General features: G+C 39.1%; 2 protein-coding genes across 3 annotated transcripts in view; both read left to right on the top strand.

The window, feature by feature from the left end:
• Positions 1–3,442: 3,442 nt before the first annotated feature.
• LOC127517617 (uncharacterized) lies at positions 3,443–8,911 on the top strand. Its single transcript, XM_051903516.1, has 8 exons — positions 3,443–4,603; positions 4,889–4,978; positions 5,120–5,194; positions 6,042–6,195; positions 6,285–6,396; positions 6,645–6,946; positions 7,037–7,217; positions 7,296–8,911. Exons 1-7 carry the CDS (start codon positions 4,494–4,496, stop codon positions 7,166–7,168), a joined length of 975 nt encoding a protein of 324 aa, XP_051759476.1. The 5' UTR covers positions 3,443–4,493; the 3' UTR covers positions 7,169–7,217; positions 7,296–8,911.
• A 14,128-nt stretch (positions 8,912–23,039) lies between these two features.
• Positions 23,040–23,866, top strand: part of LOC127517616 (cytosolic sulfotransferase 3) — a 139,124-nt gene continuing 138,297 nt past the window's right edge. The window contains exon 1 of one of the 2 annotated variants that reach the window (XM_051903515.1): positions 23,040–23,279. In XM_051903515.1, coding sequence (XP_051759475.1) covers positions 23,178–23,279 — 102 coding nt within the window. In that variant the 5' untranslated portion in view covers positions 23,040–23,177. The remainder of the gene's footprint in view (positions 23,280–23,866) is intronic. The other variant, XM_051903514.1, reaches the window with a different exon arrangement.

Genomic DNA, 23,866 nt, shown 5'->3' on the forward strand with positions numbered 1-23,866 from the left:
TCACCAGGAAAGGATGAGATATGTTATATGATGATCAAAAATTTATCTGATTTTTCTCTGAACTTTTTATTGTGCCTTTTTAATAACATTTGGAGATCAGGGAGACTCCCTTCTTCATGGAAACATGGGGTTATTATTTCTGTTTTAAAGCCAGCCAAGAACAAGCATAATGCTGCCGTTTATAGACCTATAGCACTAACGTCTAATTTGTGTAAACTAATGGAACGTATGATTGTGTGTAGATTGAACTATATGTTAGAAAGGAAAGAGATTATTTCACCACATCAGAGTGGATTCCGTAAAGGATGAAGTACATTAGATGCTGTTATTAGTTTAGAAACAGACATAAGAAAGGCTCAAGTTAATAAAGAGGTGGTAGTAGGCATCTTTTCTGACATTGAAAAAGCATATTACATGCTTTGGAAGGAGGGGCTGTTAATAAAGTTTGAAATCGAAGGCAGAATGTTTAACTGGATTAAAGATTTTTTACTTAATAGCTGAATAACTGTTCAGGTAAGGGTTGGGGCTTCATATTCTAGGATATATAAAATAGATAATGGTACTCCACAAGGGGGTGTGTGCAGTCCAGTTTTGTTTAATATCATGATAAATGATGTTTCCAAAATGTAAAAATAGATATAGGAAGAGCTCTCTATGCTGACGATGGAGCGATATGGAAAAGGGGTCATAATGTATCTCATGTGACAAGAGTCATACAATCAGCGGTTAATGAAGTGGAAAGATGGGCTAACAAATGGAGTTTTTGACTATCAGTGACTAAAACTCAACTAGTCTGTTTTGTGAAGAGAAATCATATCCCTGAAATAAAAGTGAAGTTATATGGACAAGTACTTAAACAAGTTAAATATATAAGATATCTAGGAATATGGATGGATTCCAGGTTGACTTTTAAGATACATATTCAGAAGTTGGTAGATAAGTGCACATAGAGTAATAATATTCTACGATGTCTAACATGAATGGAATGGGGAGCTAGTAGGAAATCTTTACAAAGAATATATAGTGCACTGATTAGGTCAGCAATTGACTATGGATGCATAATTTATGGATCTGCATCGAAATCCTTGATTAAAAAAGTAGAAACCATTCAGGCTCAATCTTTAAGAATATGTAGTGGAGCTTTCAGATCTTCCCTAATATCAGCCATACAAGTGGAGGTGGGAGAAATGTCTATAAGTTTACGAAAATTTAAATTAACGATGAATTATTGGATAAATGTAAAAGGGCATTTTGAGTTACATCCAGTAAAAGACATATTGAAGGATTGCTGGGAATATGGGAATAATAAAATCAAAAGTTTTGGTTGGACAGCAACTAGAGATGCTACAATTTGGGTATTACAGAAATCTCAGTTAGTCCCTCTGTTGTTATACTGAATATTCCTCCTTGGTTGCTTACTATGCCTCAAGTAGATTTTCATCTACAAAACAATATCTAGATCAAACTTACTCTTCAATGCTCCATATCTTCACAGATGGTTCTAAAGATCCTACATCAGGAAGTTCAGCTGCAGCTGTATATATCCAAAGATTACAGATCAACATTCAGAAAAGGATAACTAATTATGTATCTGTCTTTACAACAGAGCTAATAACAATTTTATTAGCTATTCAATGGGCGGAGGAAGTTAAGCCTTCAAGGGTAGTCATTTGCTCTGATTCTTTGTCAGCTTTAAATAGTTTAATTAGTGAACAATCAACATCAAGAAAAGATTTAATCTATGAGGTACTTATAAATCTGCTTAGGATTCAGGAAATGGGTATAGTCCTGAGGTTCCTATGGGTACCTGCACATGTACGAGTACAAGGAAATGAAATAGTCGATAAACTGGCCAAACAAGCAATGAAACGTATAAACATTGAGGACAACTTGCACTAAGTAAAGCAGAAATAAAAGGAAGAATTCAAGAACTCATGTATATAAAGGTAAGACACGCATTCCGCAAACGTGCTCAAGCTCCCAGTGAATCAGTACTACATTACGTTGCAGCTTTAAGAGACTTAGTTTCCAAATGCGAGTTTGGTGCAAATACAGATGACATGATCAGAGATCAGCTAATTGAACATGTTGCAAGTCACCGCATACGCGAAAGACTGCTGCTCAAAACTGAATTGACTTTGTCAAAGGCAATTACAATTGCTACTCAGATTGAGGCTGCGAGTGAACAGGTAAAGAGTATCGCAGGGGACCAGGCCGTACCTGTGCAAGCCGTACAGTCGCGGTCACGTGATGCTTCAGGTCTGAGGTGTGCCATGACGAACGTCCTGATTCTGCCGAGTTAGACGCATTCCTGGGTCAACAAGGGAGGTGCTTAAGGTAAAATTGATCAACCAATCAGATTACTCATGTGACATCTGCCAGCTTGAGCACCACTTTTTGAGTTGTGTGCCAATAACGTCTCCTTCATTTCACTGAGATAAGTGCATTTTATTTAAAATGTGCCATTTCAAATGTGTCCATCCCTGCTCAGCATAATGAGCAGGGATGGGGCCGGGTCGGAAGAGCACCCCGTGCCCCACCCCGTGCCCCACCCTCAACCCCACACCCCCCACCCCCACCAGCCATCTCTGATAATGATTTTTCATTCAATTACTATGCTATAATAATCTCTTGGTGGGGCGGGGGCTCTCACTGGCGCCCCCCAGCTGTTTGCATCCTAGACGACCGCCTAGTTTGCCTATGCCTAGAAACGGCACTGAGAGAAGCTAAACACTTTCGCGGATGGATTGCGGTTCGCCGTCCATCAACAGCCAGGAAATATATTGTGCTGACCCGGAGACATCATTAGCTCATTAGCTCATCCAATATAAGAAAAACATTAATCAATCACAGTATTTTAATAATAATAATAATAATAATAATAATGAAATATCTTGTGTTGATCCAGGGACTTCATTCCTTATAGCTCATCTAATATAAGACAAACAGTAATTACTCTATTTTAATAATAATAATAATACAATATCTAATATAAGACCAAGAGTAATCTATCACTATATTGCAATAATAGTAATAATAATAATAATAATAATAATAATGGAATATAAGACAATTATAAGACAAACAGTAATTAATCACTGAATAATAATAATAATAATAATAACAATAATAATAATACAATATCTAATATAAGACCAAGAGTAATCTATCACTATATTGCAATAATAATAATAATAATAATAATAATAATAATAATGAAATATCTTGTGTTGATCCAGGATCATCATATTCTTATGCTGATGCAGGGACTTCATTCCTTATAGCTCATCTAATATAAAACAAACAGTAATTACTGTATTTTAATAATAATAATAATACAATATCTAATATAAAACCAAGAGTAATCGATCACTATATTGCGATAATAATAATAATAATAATAATAATAATGAAATATCTTGTGTTGATCCAGGGACATCATTTTCTTATGTTGACCCAGGGACTTCATTCCTTATACCTCATCTAATATAAGACAAACAGTGATTAATCACTGTATTATAATAATAATAATAATAATAATAATAATAATACAATATATAATATAAGACCAAGAATAATCTATCACTATATTGCAATAATAATAATAATAATAATGAAATATCTTGTGTTGATCCAGGGACATCATATTATCCAGGGACTTTATTCCTTATAGCTTATCTAATATAAGACAAACAGTGATTAATCACTGTATTTTAATAATAATAATAATAATAATAATAATAATAATAATGATAATTAATATTACTACTACTAATAATAATAATGATTACATTTATTTTGTTGTCCCACGGGCCATCATTCCTTATAGCGCATTCAATAAGTTTAAGTTTTCTCTCATTTTACAATTATCACTGCATGAAACCAATTTAAATTTCTTAATGTTAACATTAACATTCTTCTTTGCACAGATAGTGTTCATCTATGGAGAAAGATAAAGGGTAAACATTAAACAATATTAAATTACAATTAAAATATTGTCTGTATATAAACCGGAAATGTTTTTGTATTTTTTCCTTTGAGGTCCTTTGGTTTGCCTTTATTGACGAAAGAGTCACTTGCAACATTAGACAATGAAATGTGGCTGAATGACATTGTCATGGACATTGTATTGAAGTAATTCTTTTGAAGCATCATAAAACTGCAAATCAAAATATTCTTAGCAATAATTTTCTACTAAATCTTTCTAGGTCTGTTCATGATGAACTAGGACGTCATAAAAGGCAGAAATCTTTGATCTACCCAGTGCATTTTTACACTAAATTGAAAAACAGGTAGGAGTTACTGATATGTTAAGAAAGATCATTAAATTCATAAAAAAGATCATTAAATTAATTTGAATTACACCGCAAGTTTCTCTTTATATGTTTGTAGATTATCATGCTACAGTGTCTAGTGTTGCATGGGCTTTGAAGAAGCCATGTACTGTCATAGTTATATATTGAATCGTATTATTGAAAAATTTCTGTAACCATATGATTTATCATGTCATCTATGCAATTGTAGTGGATTTTCAGGTGTTGTCAACAAAACATGAGGACATTTTTCGAAAGGACAATCTTTTGATAGTCGAGAATGCTCTTGGGTGAGAACTTTACATTATTTACTGGTTGTTATGACTTATTACACAGCTCAAATATGACTGGTCAGGCACACCTTCTTGCAGTCTGTTGATTCTTAGTAACAACACCTATTGGGGTTTATTATGCAATAACCAGTTGAATGTACTTTTCATATTACATATTACATGTCCATATAAATGTTTATAATAAAGGAAGTGATTGTACCCCTTAAAATAGTAGCACTGTGTATGGCACATATGCAATTATCAAAACTTACCTTACTTATATTGTCTATTAATGTTTTTCAGAAACCACTGGAGACTCATGATTGTGTGCTTCCCTGGAAACGAAGAAGTGGAACACATCAAAAGGGGGCGAAAATTGGTGCAAAGTATGAGGTAGATATATATGTTACATTGGGGTAATTACATTTGGTGCTGTTGCCCCTACTATGAAATAATGCTGCTACTTTTAATCATTTACCTAACATTTATAATATTCAATTTCTCAGTGTTTAATCAGTTGTGTTGTACATTTAGGCCTTGCATTTTAATGCTAGACTCCCAATCTGAGCAAGTGAGTGACAGCATGGATGTGTTCCAAAACATTCGAAGGTTGGTTCTGTTTTATTTTTATGTAAACACAGCACAAAATCCTAAAATTAAATTTTTTGTACTCATTTTGTTTTAAACATGCATGCCTTTCTTCTATGGAACACAAAGGAGGACTTTGAAATGGTTATCTGGGATTCGTCATTACTATAACAGTGACAATTATAAGTATGTTGGCTTTTGAACTCCATATAACATGTAAAAGGACCACAGGATTAGTTGTGATGAAAAGTTGCAAAGTAGTAGTCATTACCCATTTATTATATTTCAAGTCTTCTTAAACCATACATTAAATTTGTAACAGTAAGAGATCAAATTGAATTATAATTTTACTATCAGCAAGCTTGAAAAGTCGATAATGATCAGTAAACGATAATCTTAGTTTCCTAGCTGTCCTGTTAATTTTATAAAGTAATAGCTGTCCTGTTAAAATGATAAAAAGTGCCTTCTGTTTGGCAAAACAAAGAATTAGACTGTGGTCCACAGACACTTTTATTACAGTCTAGGGCTGTCACAGAGATAGATGTAATTTCAGGACTGTTCATTCTCTATTATAAAGCTTGAAATAATTAAGCTTTATAATGACAATTGCCATTGACTGAGAAGGACAATCTTTAAAGATGACAATGTTCTCATGTTGTGTTCGGCAGAAGAAACTCATTTGAAGTTCATGAGGGTGATTAAATGATTGATAAATGATATATTTTTCGTTTTAGGGCGAGCTATCCCTTTAAGATATATGAGTAAGCGTAATGTTGCAAAACCAGGACAAGATATGCTTTAACAAAAAGTTCAATAAAATGTGGCTGTCATAGAGATATACATTTAATAAGATTTTTTTCTCTTTCAGTTACTTAACAGAAATGTGGAAAAACACAAGAAAAACACCCCGGATATTTTCTGCAGAGTCTATGCCAGCCCTGAAATTGAGGGTACCTGAACAGCAAGGAAACACTTCTGAGTGTGGCATATTTGTATTACTCTATGCAGAGAATTTTCTGAAGGTAAGTTCTGAAAGTAAAAAGTAAAATCATGGTACTGTGCATGTCACTAAAAGAAAACAAATGATTTATGTTTCAATTCCTTCCTCTAGGATCCTCCCAAAGAACTAATCAATGAGCTTGACTGTACATCCTGGTTTACACTGGCCGATGCATCTTCAAGGCGTGCACAGATCAGGGACAAAATGCGAAGCAGTTTAGAAGGTGTTTTTTTTTTTTTTTTTTTTTTTTTTTTTTATGAACATTACAGAATCCTTATGAAATTAATTCAGTTAAAATATCTAAAATCTTGTGCCACTATTTTCTTAAATTTTAGGAAGTTATTTTAAATACAGCATAGGGTGCACAAGCATAAAATTTTGATGTTTTGATATGGCAGATGATATGTATTTAACTTGTGCTACATTAATCTTGTAATACTGGTGATTAGACTGTGAGTTTTGCTTATGCAGCACAGAGAAGTGAAGCAGAGGAAAACAAAGCAGAAGAAAGAGAAAGTGAAGAAGAGCAAATGGTTGACGAGAGAGGGCAAGAGGAAAACATAGCCAAGAAAAGAAAAATAGAAGGTAGAGAGGAAGAAAACATACCTGAGGAAAGAGAAAAGGACAAAACAGCTCAGGGAGGAAACTATACAGTTCTGGGAAGGCTGTCAGTGCCAGGCACCAAAAGAAAATACGCAGTCACTCAAGATGAACTGAAGGGGATAATAAAGGCAGAAAACATGTCAAACAACATGTTGAGAAGCTTGATTAGGGTTTGTATATACTCTAAACCTTATAGCAATTTGCTATACTTTTACAGAACAAAGCATTTATAAAACAGTAACATATTGGTTTACCCAAAGGTTCGTAAAGAGGATCTCCCTCAGGAGCTCAGAGAGCAACGGCCAATAAAAGCCAAGACCAAAATTAGCATATTCTCTGCTCTCAGTGAAGGGGAGGCCACAGATTTAGCCCAGGAGCTGGGAGCCATGTAAACCTAGGCATGCTTGCAGGTGTTCCCAGTGCGCAGGCAGACATTGCAAAGTAAGTTGCTTTCCGCATATGGATTTTTTTTTAAAACTTGCTTCTTGCTTACAAATCTGTCCATTTATCTGTTTACAGGAATACACTCTGCACTCTCCAGTGCTTGCTCCGAGAAAAAATGGGAGAGGAATCTCCTTTTAGTCTGCTGACCCATATATTAGGACCACAAGTCATAGATGTTGTCATCTCATTTTTAATTAGTCAGTTTAAGTTAATTAAAACAAAACTTAATTAAGTAATGTTACAGTTAATTAATTTAAATATACAACATATCACTGTTAGAGAACACATTCAGACAGCAGAGTAATGTTAAACATTCGTGGTTTACTTAGCTTAATTTACAATAAAAGATTACATTATTTTTTTCAGATTTGTTTTAAAAAAAAAACAGCAGTCTCTTTCACTTCATTTCTCATATGCACACTTACATGCAAGTTCATTTTAAATGTATATTTTAATTTGTTACAGTGCCTTAGTTATTTGTTTTAGTTTTTTTGTTTTTCATATCTACATTCATTCTTAGAATTTAGTTAGTCGCCTTTTGAAATTCTTTCTATACTTTTGTTTCATGTTTTTTGCTCTGTGTGGAAACAGTGGTCTTATCTGTCTTGTCAAATCTGTAGTTACAGCTGTAAATGCCATTCCAGTCACGCTGGCATTTGTTACACTGTCATGCAGGTTTTTAATTTGCTGGCTAATGTGCTGAGGAATGTTCTGCCATTTCTGCACAGTCTCCAGTATTTCATTTAATTTCTGCACTTAAGTTTTAGAGTGGTTTGCTTCAGTGTTCACATTTAACTGCATTGACATGTCTTCTTGCCACAAAGTAGGTACATCTCTTGTTAATATGACATCAAATAATTCACATGCCAGTAGAAGGCAAGCACATTTCTCATTGTAAGAGAATGTACAACAGGTACACTGAAATGTTGCTGCAGAAGTGTAGTAAATCCTCTCATTACATAAACTTTTTACATCTACCTCTTTTGTGTCAAAGCACAGAATGGAGTAAAGCTTTTTTTGCTTAATTACACTAGCATGTGCATTTATTTGATAATTCAAAGCAGGAAACTCCTAAGAATGATGTTCACTCAGCAAATCAGTAAGTACAAGGTGTTTACAGCGATGTCCTCTGAAAACTTTCAGATGGACAAACTTTGTAGGATAGACCAGGGGTTTGTTCTGATGGAACTTCATAAAGGTATGTGTCGTGGGATATAAGATTAATGCTATCTTGCCAACCTTTTTCCACCAATCTAGAGGCTGACTTAAGTATTTCTCCTGACTTCAAAGAGGCATTTTTCATTCATTTTCATTGCCTGCAAATAATGAATGACCTGGAAGTACCCATCTGTCTTTGTGATGAGAATGCTGATAAGATCATCCAGTCTACGGTTCCTAATGCCACCCAAAAACTGATATTTTAAGCGATGGAAAAATCTAATTAGACAACCAAAGAAAAACAATACATGTTTTGATATGATTGTGTTTGATTTTTGATATAACTACATTCTAAATGCTTCTATTACATTATTTGCATTAACTCAAAATGAAGTTGCATAAGTTTAATTTCAAATATTACCCTTCAACAAGATTGTTTGTATCAGAGTCAGCATGGTTATAGCACCGTCCAAAGGTCAGACCATGTGTGTCCTATTTCCAGCCAGTGATCCTTGAAGTATGAGCAAAGAGCTGGGAAATCTTCAAACCTCTTGAGGAATTGCTCAGCAGTTGACTTAAAATCTTGATGCTATAATGAAAAAAGAATAATAGATTTAATGTTAAATTTAAGTGATTTAATATTTGCTTTAAAATAGTTATATAAATAGTAACAGTACAGGTAACACTTTAGTATAGGGAACACATTCAATATTAACAACGACTTTTTCCTCAATAAACTCCTAATTTACTGCTTATTAATATATAGTAAGGTAGCTGTTAAGTTTAGATATTGGGTAGTATTAAGAATGCAGAATATGGTCATGCAGAATAAGGCATAAGGAAGCAAAATTGAATTGTTAATTTTACGCACTGTTGCACAAAGCTTCATCTTTCTGATGAAGGAAATTATTTCTTTTCTAACATCAGTATTTGATGGTCCACTGATTCCAGAGTCTGTCTTTGAAAGCCAACAGACAATAGCCTGAAAACAGACATCAAATAACTTTTTTACATTTTTAAAATATAAAGAATATATAAATTTGTATATATTCAATTCAATATATACATACTTGCATAACATGATACCAGCACAGCAAGATATCTGACTCTGGGAAGACTTTCCGCAAGGCATTTATCTCACACATATCCTTGTCCACCATGAAGCACCTAGAGGAAACAACACAGCATACCAGAAGGATGAAAACACACATATACACTACGATTCAAAAGTTTGGGATCAGTAAGATTTTTTTTAATGTTTTTAAAAGAAGTCTCTTATGCTCACCAGGGCTGCATTTATTTGAATAAAAATACGAAGAAAAAAACTATAATATTGTAAAATATTATAACATTTTAAAATAATTGTTTCCTATTTCTATATATTTTAAAATGTAATTTATTCCTGTGATCAAAGCTGAATTTTCAGCATTATTAATCTAGTCTTCAGTGTCACATGATCCTTCAGAAACCATTCTAATATACTGATTTGATGCTCAAGAAACATTTAATGTTATTATCACTGTTGAAAACATTTGTGTATAATTTTTCTTTCAGGATACTTTGATGAATAGAAAGTTAAAAAGAACATAATTTATCTGAAATAGAAAGAAAGCTTTTGTAACATTGCACACTATACTGTTCAAAAGTTTGGGGGTCAGTAAGGTTTTTTTTTTTTTTTTTTTTTTTTTTTTTTCAGGATGCATTTAATTGGTCAAAAGAGACAGTAAAGACATTAATAATTTTACAAAAGATTCTATTTTAAATAAATGATGATCTTTTGAGCTTTCTATTCATCAAAGAATCCTGAAAAAAAATTGTACACAACTGTTTTCAACATTGATAATAACCATAAATGTTTCTTGAGCATCAAATCATCATATTAGAATGATTTCTGAAGGATCATGTGACACTGAAGACTGGAGTAATGATGCTGAAAATTCAGCTTTGATCACAGGAATAAATTACAGTTTAAATATATATTCAAATAGAAAACAGTCTCTGGTATCTGGGGCCAGAATATACATACCTTGGTGCAGTAGGACACACTCTCCTTAATTGCTTTAAAGCTATCTCTAGTGTTGCCTCTTTCTCATTGCTTGTTACTATGAAAGCGACTGGAACTCCATGGCCATGGTCATCTCTTATAGCCAGGGTATAAAGTGGAAAATTATACTGGTTGACGCAATAAGTGGCATCCAAAAATATAATGTTCTTTCCATGTCTGTGTAGATTCTCTCTCATGTTGGGAGTCTGAAGGATAATTATGAGATCCTTCTCATGGGAAAAAGGCTGAAAAAAAAAAAAACATTGTCCTTGAGGTGACTGGTCAATAATTTGGCTGAACTAACAGCATCATCTTTATCCAAATGGCTTCGGCGTACCAAGCATGTGTGTATATTCTCAATGTCTTTTGGAGTGACAAAGTACTGACGGTTGTTCAAGTTGGTGTGACCGTGAGATCTGGACCATTTGTGGGCTTCCAGTAGAATGATATCTGGCTTGACACCCAATGAAATCCATTCTTCAATTTGTTTGACCAAATCTGGACACACTGTTTGAAAGTGTCCTTCTTGTTCAAAAGTTGCATTGTGCCCATTGTGCTCTTTGGTGGTGCGTTGTACAATGATTTTGTGGCTTAGCCAATCATTTTAACCTTAAATGATGTGTAAGCCATACACCCTGAGGTCTTGTAACTTCCATCAACGGGGTTCCCTGACCGGATACAGTAGAAAATGTAGTATCCATTATCCTTGTCCTTTTGACTTGCAGAATTTGTGTTTCTAAAGTTTGTTAAAGTTTAAAGTTTTTCTTGAATGAATGTTTCATGATTTTCTTCTTTCTTCAGGACATGCACATCAACTGTAATATTTTTGTTTTTTCCTCTTTGTCTTTCTTCACGCAACACTGTTTTCTTAATACAATCCTCCATTTCTCTTTACATTCTGGGGAGAAAAACATTTATTAATACTAGGTTTGTTGCCTAAGGATGAAGCTCTTGGTAACAATTTATAATAAAAACTATCACCAATTATTATATTCTTAAGATAGTGTAACCACCATTATTATTAATTAATACAACTTCATGATGTTCCCAGGCCAACATTAGAATTCTCTGCATAATATTTGAATTTTATTCATAACACCCTGGCTCAGCACAAGATATTTCATTATTATTAGGGGCCAAGCACAGAAGGTGCGTAGGCACCTATTGTATCTGTTGGCGTTCTCTTTTTTTTCCATTCTTCTTCTTCTTCTTCTTCTTCTTCCGCTCTGTAAGTCTATGGCAGAGATACGGTCTAGAGTGTAGAGAGATACGGTCACATCCTCTGCGAAATTCTTCATAGTTGATTCTGGAACTGCATTGCTGGGCATGGATCTAAAAAAGGGTTATACTTGCACTTCGAGGGTCAACGCTTGCTTCCCCCTCTTTCTCTTCCTGGATCTCAGGCCCCTACTGCACCTGTAATGTGACTTTCAAACCCACCCGCACCTCCGAGTACACTGGGATGCGCAAAAGGCTTTGTTCACAAAGTGAAGCTTTCAGAGAATGTTGCTCCGTTCAGTCAAAAACTGCGCCGCTTACCGCTGTCTGTGCGCTCTGCTGTTTCCAAGGAATTGGATCACCTTCTCAAAGGAGTTATTGAAAAAACTGATGCGTCACCCGGGGTTTCTCCGATCGTCGTCACGCAAAAGAAAACGGGTGGCATCCGCCTATGTGTCGATCTCAGAGAACCCAATAAAGCCATCGTAACTGACAGTTATCCCTTGCCACATATGGACGAGTTACTCTCATTACTTGACTTGACATTTGATATTCAACAGTGCTTCGATCTGCCTGCATTGACACTATTCTTTAAGAGCTGCTGTGCAGCCAAACAATGTACCAGTTATCAATGTAAAGCTGCTTTGACACAATCTACATTGTAAAAAGCGCTATATAAATAAAGGTGACTTGACTTGACTTAGTGGGGCTACATTATTCTCAACTATTGACCTTCAAAGCGCAAATCATCAGGTCATCTTACATCCTGACAGTAGAGACTTAACTGCTTTCATCACGCACGAGGGATTGTTCCGTTTCTGCCGGGTCCCGTACGGGTTGGCTTCGGTGCCATCGGCGTTCCAGAAGATGATGCGCATTATCTTACATGACTTACCGAACGTGGCAAATTACTTGGATGATATTATTATATGGGGACGCACCGCTGAGGAGCATGAATGCTCACTGAAAGCCGTTCTGCAACGTCTGCACGATACAGGACTAAAAATTAATGCTGCAAAATGTCACTTCAGACGAACCAGCTTACAGTTCCTGGGTCAGTTACAGCACAGGGTATCAAGCCTGACAAGCAACACCTGGCTGCAATTCTACAGGCCCCGGTTCCAACGGATGCTGTTAATTTGCGCTCTTTCCTCGGCCTGCTGTCGTGGTACAGTAAATTCATTCAGAATTTCGCTTCTGTGGTTGAGCCATTACGCGCCTGTTTGCGGAAGGACGCAGAGTTTTCCTGGTCGGAAGAAGCACAGAACAGTTTTTCTTAAGTCAAACAGCTACTTGTTGACAGTGCTGCTTTGGCCCTTTATAACCCTGATCTGCCCACACTTATCTCAACTGACGCGTCTGATTATGACGTCGGGGCTGTTTTCTCTCAGATACACCCTGATAACTCTGAACGCACCTTGGCCTTCGCGTCAAGAACCCTCACTCCGGCCGAACGCAAATATTTGACTGTAGAAAAGGAAGCCCTGGCTAGTGTTTGGGCGGTCGAGAAATGGAGGACATACTTGTGGGGTCGGATGTTCAAATTGTGTACAGACCATCAGGCATTAACCACTCTACTCACTACGAAAGGAGGGGACCGTGCAGGAATGCGTATCGCGCGCTGGGCTGCGCGCTTGCTGTGTTTCAATTACGAAGTGATCTACCGACCAGGTTGTCATAACTTCACTTCCGACTGTCTGTCACGTCTTCCTTTGCCTTCTGAATCTATGGAAAGTGATGCGGACACTGAGCCTGAACAAGTAGCTTTGCTTTTCTCTGCATTGACCGCTGTGAACCCAAAAGAATTTGCAGCTGCTTCTTCCTCCTGCCCTGAGATGTGTAAGTTGCGCGCACAGATACAACAAGGTTGGCCGCACTCTTCTTCACACGTTGACCCCCTCCTGCTGCCATTCTACAAACTGAGACATGAATCAGAATCAGAATCAGAATGAGCTTTATTGCCAGGTATGTTTACACATACGAGGAATTTGTTTTAGTGACAGAAGTTCCACAGTGCAACAGAATGACAGTGACAATACAAGACAGATAATAAAAGAATAATATACAAATATACAAGATAGACAATGTGCAAAATAGCAAATAGCAAAAAAAACACAATATATAATATAGACAATTTTGTATGTACAGCTATGATATGTGCAAATTTGAAATATAAATAAATATGTGTTTTAAGTGACTTGCTGCAACGGACGACTTCATCCTTAGGAGATCACGTCTCATTGCACCTGTGTCATTACGCCACAGGTTAATGATGCTCGCGCATGAGGGACACCAGGGCATTGTGCGCACTAAGCAACGACTGCGCGATCTATACTGGTGGCTGCGGATGGATGAGTCGGTTATGTGCTTTATCTCATCATGCCACCTGTGTCAGGCTTCAGACAAAACCGCTAACGTACATTTTGCCCCACTTCAGCCTGTGCCCTTACTAGCAATGGATGTAGTGGGCCCATTCGAGTCGGCTACCTAGGATTGCCGCTATGCCCTTACTCTTATGGACTATCATAGTAAATGGCCTGAAGTTGCGTTAGTGTCTTCAGTGAGCAAGTGCTTCATTTTCTGTGTTTAGTCATCATGGGAACCCGGAGTGCTTAGTGATGGATAATGGACCTCAATTTACAGCTGCGGAATAGATTGTTTGCACATGACGTCATTGCTGCAGCGCGAAATGCAGCTGGAGGGCAAGGAGTGATCCCCCCCAGATGTACCCAGATCTGGGCCTGATGAGTGTGTTTTAACTCGTCCTCAGCGTGTGAGATACTCTCCAAGGTGGTTGAAAGACTTTGTGCACTAAAAGAAAAAAAAAAAAATCTTTTGTATTTGAAGCCTGCTGTTATATTGGATATTTCTTGAATTCCATATTTAGTAGTGCATTCAAAGTAAAGGAAGTGATTTGCAAAGAAAAGAAACTGAGTTACAGATTTAGGTGTTCTTATGGTAATTTCTAAGTGAAAGTGTCCTTGAGTAAAAGGGGAATATGTTATGTTGTTTTGACACTAGGTGTCACTAAGGGGTTAGAAAAGAAAAGAGGAACCAGTGAAGTAGTGTAGAGGTAGAGTGTATACATGGCTGTGCTGTTGCATGGGACTATTAAAAAGTATCCTACTTCATCATACTTCCTGTGTCTAATCCATCTGTACAAGACACAACAGTATCCAAAAACAAGTTGGCAAAGGAAGAATATTCTTTAAAGGTGCAATATGTAAGAATTTTGCAGTAAAATATCCAAAAACCACTAGGCCAGTGTTATATATTTTGTTCACTTGAGTACTTACAATATCCCAAATGTTTGCAACTATTTGTAAATCGTGAGAAAATTGCAATTTTAACCAAGGCTCCGGGACGTGTGAGGAGTCGCCTGTCAATTGCATCATACCCGCATTACCCTTGGTTTCTGGTTTTATTTTAATACAACTGCTGGGCGAAGCTCTCTACCGCGTCGCCGAAAAGGCCGACCTGTGATACGGGGAGTCCAGGAACCGATACTTGTTGGTATCCCTCATGTCAGCCAGGGTCAGCCATAAGTGGCGCTGCTGGACCACAAGCGTGGCCATCGCTTGACCAACAGAACGTGCCGCCACCTTAGTCGCCCGGAGGGCGAGGTCCGTGGCGGCACGCAGCTCCCCAAGCAGCTGCTGGTCAAGACCTCCCTGGGGCATTTCCATTAACGCTTTTGCTTGATAGACTTGCAAAAGGGCCATGGCATGCAGGGTGGAGGCAGCCTGTCCACAGGCTCTGTAAGCTTTCTCTGTCAGTCCTGATGAGAATTTACAGACCCGGGATGGGAGACGCGGCTCACCGTGCCAGCCGGCGGCCGTTGGACACAACTGCATCGCAACGGATTGCTCGACCAGGGGAGTCTGCGTGTATCCCCTAGCCTCTCCGCCATCCAGGGTGGTGAAGGCGGACGAGGGGCCAGGCCTCGCATGAACGCTATAGGCCGTCCGCCAGGACCTGGTCACCTCGTCATGCACCTCCGGGAAGAAAGGCATCGGAGCGGGCGCTGGGGACCAGCGCGGGCCACCCCGAGGTACCAATCGTCAAGCCGAGAAGGACCGGGACACGGTGGAGGATTCCAGATGAGCCCGACCTTCTCGGCAGCCCGGGAAAGCATAGCCGTCAACTCAGGATCGGCCTCGGGCAACGCTACTGTCCCGGAGGGAGGTAACGCAGCCGAGTCTTCATCTCCTGAGGACTCTTGCTCACCTTCTGATGCTGTGATCGACATGCGGTCATCCACGGGTGCGCCAAAGGAAACGGCTGGTTGCTCCGTAGAGGGACCAGCACACTCGATCGGCAGCACCACCGGTTGCAGTGAGGTAGAGGGGATAGGGGCCCGCGGAGCGGGAAAGCCCTGACCGTGATCCTCAGATCACCCTGCCTACACACCGACGCACCGTCACCCCGGCCGAAGCCAGAGAAAATGGCGGAACAGGGCATAGGGGAGGGGACCCACGCTCCCTGAGAACCAAGGAACGAGAGTCTCGATCTCAACACTGCAATAGTCATGTTCCCACAGAACTATCCACAAAAGCAGCTTCAGCGTGCTGAACGCCCAGGCACGTGATGCAGCGATTGTGGCCGTCAGCGTGGACCAATGAACGACCGCATCCAGTAACGCACAGACGAAATGACATCTTGAAAAAGATGCAGGGTTCATCTGTGAAGCTCTTTTAGAAGGGGAAGATTCAGCTCACTTGTGCTGAAGCACACAGGGAGTGTCACGATGTGTTCGGGTACACCACTCCCCGAACACAATGGAAGAACCAGCCCAAATCGCAACAGACACAGCTGGGTTTGGAAATTATTGCTGTAACAACAGCAGTTGAGAGCTTTCAAGCTCAGGCTCCTCGGGAAGCTCGCAACCTCGCTGAAGTGCCTTAACACCAACACAAGACGCTGTCTTCACACACAGGCTTGTAGAATTCACTCTTTGAAGTTTGAAGACTGGAACACAAATGGTTGGCTCCGAAGCGAAAGACAGAGTGCGATGGCATCTGCTCCCCTATTTATACCACCTGGCGGGGGTGGTGCGCATTATGCAAATATCGCACGCCAACTCCATTGGCCTGTCGTAGTTCACTCGAAGCTGATAGGGCTCTCTAGCGATATCCCAATTCGTCGGTCACTACTGACGTACGTCGAACGTGACCGACTGAAAGGGAACTACTTTCTTTTGTGAAATATGTGGTTATTTGAGTCGTTGTAAAACAATTCTGGGTCTGAAGATGAGGTGGTTTCATACTGTTACACATTCATTCACCACCGTCCATTTTGCTGTTGCATTTCTCTCCTAGACCAATCAAGAAATCGTAACAGTCATACAACTCCATGGACCCTTTTCACAAACCATGATGACACATTTCCACAACATAGTTTTCATTTTTAACTAATTTAATACACATTTATTTCGCTATACTTTGTAAGTTAGGTATGACCTTGGCAGTAAGTGGGGAAAAAAAAAAAAATTAACACTGCTGCGAGGGTCTTTCTAATACAACAGCTGAGGCAGTGATGGCAAACATGACATCTTTCTCCCTTTTGACCAACGTAATTGTAACGAGGCGGGACTCAGGGTAAGATCCATCTGCAGGCTTTTATTAAACAGAGTTCGTAGTAAGACAGGCAGTGGTCAAACAGTGGCAACAGGTATGGCAGAGAGCAGGCAGAATCGTAGTCGAGGAACAGGCAATGAATCAGGGCAGGCAGAAAGCATTCACAAAACCAGGAAACAATAAACAATCCAAAAGTTCCAAAGGGCAGGCAGCAGGAATCGTAACACGGGGAACAGACGGGATCAGTAACAGGCAGGCAGACAGACAGACAGACAGGGTAACTAATGCTTAGAATTGCTACAAGTCAAGTCAAGTCACCTTTATTTATATAGCGCTTTTTACAATGTAGATTGTGTCAAAGCAGCTTTACATTGATAACTGGTACATTGTTTGGCTGCACAGCAGCTCTTAAAGAATAGTGTCAATGCAGGCAGATCAAAGCACTGTTGAATATCAAATGTCAAGTCAAGTCAAGTGTCCCCAACTAAGCAAGCCAGAGGCGACAGCGGCAAGGAACCCAAACTCCATCAGGTGACATTAGGTGGCAGACAAGTGGCAAATTGGTGTTAAAATGGAGAAAAAAACCTTGGGAGAAACCAGGCTTAGTCGGGGTGCCAGTTCTCCTCTGGCCAACAGTGCTTTGATACAATTCAGGTTGCTATCATAAGTCCAATAGGATCGCAACATTAAAAGTATTTATTTCAGTTCCATCCAATTTAGGATCGTATTCATCACGCCGGTATGGACGGTTGTTGAGGAACTGTGTCGTGGCTGTCGTGTCGATGAGGCCCTCACAGTGGATGATCTAGTTGACTCAATCTCTGCTGATACGTCAGGGCTGCGTTGTGGTCGTGTCAAGGTGCAGGTCCTTGGTCTCACCTGGATACGGCCCGGATCCGGTTGACTACGGTGAACCTCGGGATAAACAGAAAGACTAATATTAGCGTAGATGCCATTCTTCTTCTGATGTAACGAGTACATCAGGTGTTATCGGAAGTGTTCCCGGTTCTGGCTGACCTAATTTATGCAGCCTAATAATCCTTTAACGGATTTAAAAATATAAATTGGTAATGTGTTACGTGTATGCCAGGTTAAAGAGATGCGTTTTTAGTCTAGATTTAAACTGAGTCTGCTTCCCGAACAATGCTAGGAAGATTGTTCCAGAGTTTAGGTGCCAAATAGGAGAAAGATCTACCACCTGCGGTTGATTTTGATATTCTAGGTATGGACACTGGCAGAGAGGCCATCTTGTTCGTGGACACTGGCGGAGTGGCCATCTTGTCCGTGGACACTGGCGGAGCGGCCATCTTGTCCGTAGACTCTGGCGGAGTGGCCATCTTGTCCGTAGACACTGGCGGAGCGGCCATCTCGTCTGTAGACACTGGCGGACTTGGACTTGAGTGCGTAGCAACCGGCGGACTTGAACTTGAGTGCGTAGCAACCGGCGGACTTGGACTTGAGTGCGCAGCAACCGGCGGACTTGGACTTGTGTGCGCAGCAACCGGTGGACTTGAACTTGAGTGCGTAGCAACCGGCGGACTTGGACTTGAGTGCGCAGCAACCGGCGGACTTGGACTTGAGTGCGTAGCAACCGGCGGACTTGGACTTGAGTGCATAGCAACCGGCGGACTTGAAGGTGAAGCCGGCGGAGGTTTCGGAATGCCAGCTGCATGTGCTGAAGTCAGTGGAGGATCGTTCACACTGGACAACAATCCCCTCCACTCTCAAACGGGTCTCGAGACGTGACGTGACTCTGGGCGATCAGCGGAGACTTGACGTGACTCAGGGCGATCAGCGGAGACGTGACGTGACGTGATTCTGGGCGATCAGAGGAGACTTGACATGACTCTGGGCAATCAGCGGAGAAGTGACGTGACTCTGGGCGATCAGCGGAGATGTGACGTGACTCTGGGTGATCAGCGGAGACGTGACGTGACGTGACTCTGGGCGATCAGCGGAGACGTGACGTGACTCTGGGCGATCAGCGGGTTCAGGTTGGCAGACTGGTCCATGGCCAAAAGAGCTTGAATGCATCTTCCAGGCACGCAGGACAGCCAAAACATAGAATGTGAAGACAGCCCTCTTGGCCATGACAGGACTGACAGGAAGAGCATGCAGGGCTGGAGCGGACTCACGGGCTGGAGCAGGCTCTGGAAGATCAACGGTGGCTTGACTTGGCTCATGAAGATCAACTGTGACTTGACTTTGCTCATGGAGATCAACTGTGACTTGACTGGGCTCATGGAGATCAACTGTGACTTCACTTGGCTCATGAAGATCAGCGGTGGCTTGACTTGGCTCATGAAGATCAACTGTGACTTGACTTTGCTCATGGAGATCAACTGTGACTTGACTGGGCTCATGGAGATCAACTGACTTCACTTGGCTCATGAAGATCAACTGTGACTTCACTTGGCTCATGAAGATCAACTGTGACTTGACTTGGCTCATGAAGATCAGCTGTGACTTGACTGGGCTCATGAAGATCAACCGTGATTTGATTTGGCTCATGAAGATCAACTGTGACTTGACTTTGCTCATGAAGATCAGCGGAGACATGGACTGGTGTTGTTGTGATGGTGGCCGCCATTTTGTGAGTGTCCTTTGGTGCGGCGGCCATTACATGATTAAGCGAGGTGTCGCATTTCTCCGCGACACCCACAGTAAATAGAGAGCCAACAGACAACAAAGCATAATCCAGAAAGCAACTAAGTGATGAACGCGGTCCCTCTTGTCTAAGTTTGTTCTGAAGAGGTTGGTTAACGCCATCACAAAAAAAGTCTATCAGTGCACAGTCAGGCAGATCTGAATAATATGCAATGTCTAAATAATCCTTGATATAATCCTCCAACGATCTTGGGCCCTGCTTCAGCCATAACAGCAATAGTGCAACATTCCAGGCAGGCAGGCAGGCAGGCAGGCAGGCTAACTAACGCTTAGATTTGCTACAGAGTAAACAAGACCTTGCAAAGTGTGTGAGGGTGTGTGTGGCTTAAATAGTCCAGATAATGTGCTGCAGCAGTATGTGGCAATTGGTGATTGGTGGAGAGAGTGCAGGTGATTGCCAGGGAGGATTGTGGGAAATGTAGTCCGGGAATGACAGGGAACGTGACCGTAATGTCTGTATATTTTTTCCTCTTTTGGGAAATGCTATCATTTTTTTTCTTTTGCTATTGGAGCAATTTGGAAAAGAAAAATATTGCTGTCATCTCCCAGTCACCACTATAGAAGTTTACCCAACTCTGACTTCTGCTTCTGAGAACCTTGGAAATTTAAATAAATAAATCTTCTCTTTCCTTTTCTTTGGATCATGCTGATTGAAGTGTAAATGTCATTGATGAGCTAGACCCTGCAGTTGCTGCTTTTTAACTACTATTGCTGCAATTTAGCTACTCTAGTTGTTTTCAGTCTTCTGAAACTGTCAGTCACTTGACAGGCAGCCAATGATAATTTACAGAAGCTGAAAGACAGGCTGTAAAAGGGAAAATAAAAGGAGTGAGGGACAGAAAGAGACAGAAAGATTAATAATAATAATAAAAAACACGTAAAAAGAAAATAATGTCTATCATGAACAGACTTAAGTCCTAAAAAAACAATGCTGGGTATAAAGTGGTGTTGAAATACATTCCTAAGTTTTTTCTTTACAGAGTTCCAGAATTTTAGAAAAAAAAAAAAAAAAAAAAACACACACACACACACACACAGCCTAGCTGGAACTAATCTGGGACACTGGGGGAAAGGGCCTGTTCACTTCCTGGAGTCCTAGAGAAAAAATACAAACTTTCTGTACCAACCAAACCTAGTTTTTCAGGGGCTCCACTAGCCCTGTTTTGTAATACTTATTGTCATAACATCATAAATAAATGAAATCAAATTTCTGTTAACAATGTATTTGTTTGTTTGTTTGTTTTGTTTTGTTTTCTAAAAGGTATGGCATAGTCCAATGCTCTACCTAAAAAGCTTTTAAGGAGAAAGAAGTCATAGATGAAGTAGGATATTATACTGTAACAAAAAAACATTCACCTACATTGTGGGGGAGAACAATACAAGTCAATGGAATGTCCAAAGAAAAATGTGTGTACACTGATTTGACCTACAGTATGTGGACCAAAGTCCTTTTATTGTGGTGTATATTCAGACTTCAGGCCACACCCCCTATATTATGAGGACATGCCAATGTACTCATAATTCAAATTGCTAAATAAACATACTAAACATTTTTTTACTAAAAGTGTGTGTGTGTGTGTGTGTGTGTGTGCAGCCTGGTCTCATTGTTAATACGTAGGTATTAATATGTAACTTTCAAAGACACAAAACGTACATTTTTGTATGTTTAGAGAGGTGCTAAAACGTACAATATTGACGTAATTATGACACTGAAACGTAAAAATACTTACGTTTTTACAGCGAAAAAACATAAAATATTTACGAATCTTTCATGTCATAAAGATATATGTGTAATTTCCATTTTATCGTTTTGTAGATAAATGTAAGATCCCTAATCCCCATCCCGAACTTAAACCTACCCATTTTATACAGAATGTTAAAAGAATAAAACATAAAGAACAGAAATGTGTAGGAAAATGACAATTTTAGTGAAAATATAACATTAAAACGATATTTTGAGCTACTAATCCTACACCTACCCCTAAACCTACCCATAACCATTTCTTTAAACTACCTACTGTTATAAATAAAAGAATGACAGACAAACAAGCGTAATCACAATAATTTATTTTTGGCGAAAATGTCAAAAGTGGTACCAAAAGTAGTTCAAATGATGATGAGTTCCAGTCACAGTCCTCTCTGGCAGTAGGGTACAGAGCAGAATTTAATTTATTAATCCATGAAAATATGATAAATCCGGCTTCACTCCATGAAGTCGCGCATTCATTTCAAATGTCAATCCACTGAAACACGGCATGTCGCAATCTGTGACGAAGCAGGTGAGAACCAATGAGCGTTCGATATCAGTGGTGTAAACCATGTCGTAACGCTTCTCGAGGGTGGCGCTACTTTCAAATTTGAATCATAACGAGCGCGAGCTTTGACTGTGACTGTTGTTGTTGCTGAGAATGAAGATGAAGATTGATGGATAAAGGGCTGAATTTGGATCTGTTCCTTACAAACATATGGATACTAAAGATTTAGAGTACAGCGAACACATAAAATGGATGTGATTTGTGAATTTATGTTGTGCTTTGGTGTATCTTATGGTTGTATTGTCAGTCGCTGCATAGGAGAAAACGCCTTCTGTGTCTCACAGCAAACAAACTAAATATTACAAAATGGTTAAAGAATTACAGAAATGTTATTCATAAGGTTTCAAATTGTAGTCTTGTTTAACCTTATGTAATCCTCCGAAACGAGCAGCACAAGTCACGAACAGAAATGTTATTTCATATTAAGTAGATGAGTAAACTGCTTTCAATAAATTCGACTAAAAACATCGTTAAATCATTAAAGCCACGATATTTAATATTAATACATGGGAATTCATATACATTCACACTTTACGTTACATGATTTACGTTTTTTTTTTTTTTTTTTTTTTTTTTTTGCTGTTAATACGTAAGTATTTTTACGTTTTAGTGCTATAAATACGTCAATGTTGTACGTTTTTGTGTGTATGAAAACGTAAGTAAATGTACATGTTTTAGAACCACAATTTACGTAAAAATACATACGTTTTCTCATGAGATCACGTTGGTGTGTGTGTGTGTGTGTGTGTGTGTGCGTGAGAGAGAGAGAGAAAGAGAGAGAGATAAAGAAGGAGGTGGAGGGACTCAGATTTCATCTGTGACAATCATTGTGGAAAAGTGAATGGAGGAAAGGCTGTCTGAACTTACATAACTTGTTGTTTGAGGTTGAGTGTAAAGTCCAGAGAGAGAGGGCGACAGAGAGAGAAGACAATCACTGCATTATTACACCATGTAACATAATTTAACACGGAAGAGCTGCATGAAACATTTGAGGAAAGCAGAAGAGAGGAGCAAACAAAAAGGATCAAGAGATTCACAGGGACACATTTTCAACATAATGGAAATCCCAGACTTGTCCTCAGTGAGTAAATACATTTCTTGAAATTATTTTACGATATAATTGAAGAAATACCTTACCTGATTTATTAATCTATTTAATAAATTTAATCAGCTGTTTTATTTACCCTTGGGTGTGGAGATTTGGGAATAAGGATGGGTGAGTTATAAATGAGAAATCATAGACACCATATGAAAATGATTTGGAAATCAAGAAAATCACATGATTGGAGTTTAAAGGCACTATAGAAAGTTTTATCACAGGGATATTTCTGCCATTAATCAACATTAGAAATATAATAATGAAATAATTGTGAAGTATAATTGTTCATAAGTTATAGGTAACACTGTACAATAAGGGTACATGAATAATTATGTATTAATACCTGAATTAATACTTACTTCAACATGAACTATCGAGTATTGAATGCATGAGCTAATAAAAATGAATAAAGAGCTAAAAGAGGAAGCGGGGATATGGTGGGAGCGGGTTAAAAATGTTCCTTCCTGTTTTTCTTTTTTCTTGTTACATGGTGGATTTTCTGTATATTTGTTATAAATGCCAATAAATAAAGTTTTTTTTTAAAAAAGAATGAATAAAGAGCTAACCTT

This window comes from Ctenopharyngodon idella, chromosome 8 (assembly GCF_019924925.1).
Source record: "Ctenopharyngodon idella isolate HZGC_01 chromosome 8, HZGC01, whole genome shotgun sequence".
Lineage (NCBI taxonomy): Eukaryota > Metazoa > Chordata > Actinopteri > Cypriniformes > Xenocyprididae > Ctenopharyngodon > Ctenopharyngodon idella.

What these genes read in the sequence shown, in the direction of transcription:
- LOC127517617 (XM_051903516.1), top strand. Translation starts at nt 4,494, where the DNA reads ATGATTTATCATGTCATCTATGCAATTGTAGTGGATTTTCAGGTGTTG. An exon ending in AAATTGGTGCAAAGTATGAG is followed by an intron (nt 4,979 to 5,119) that starts GTAGATATATAT and finishes TTGTACATTTAG; the next exon opens with GCCTTGCATTTTAATGCTAG. An exon ending in GTGTTCCAAAACATTCGAAG is followed by an intron (nt 5,195 to 6,041) that starts GTTGGTTCTGTT and finishes TTTCTCTTTCAG; the next exon opens with TTACTTAACAGAAATGTGGA.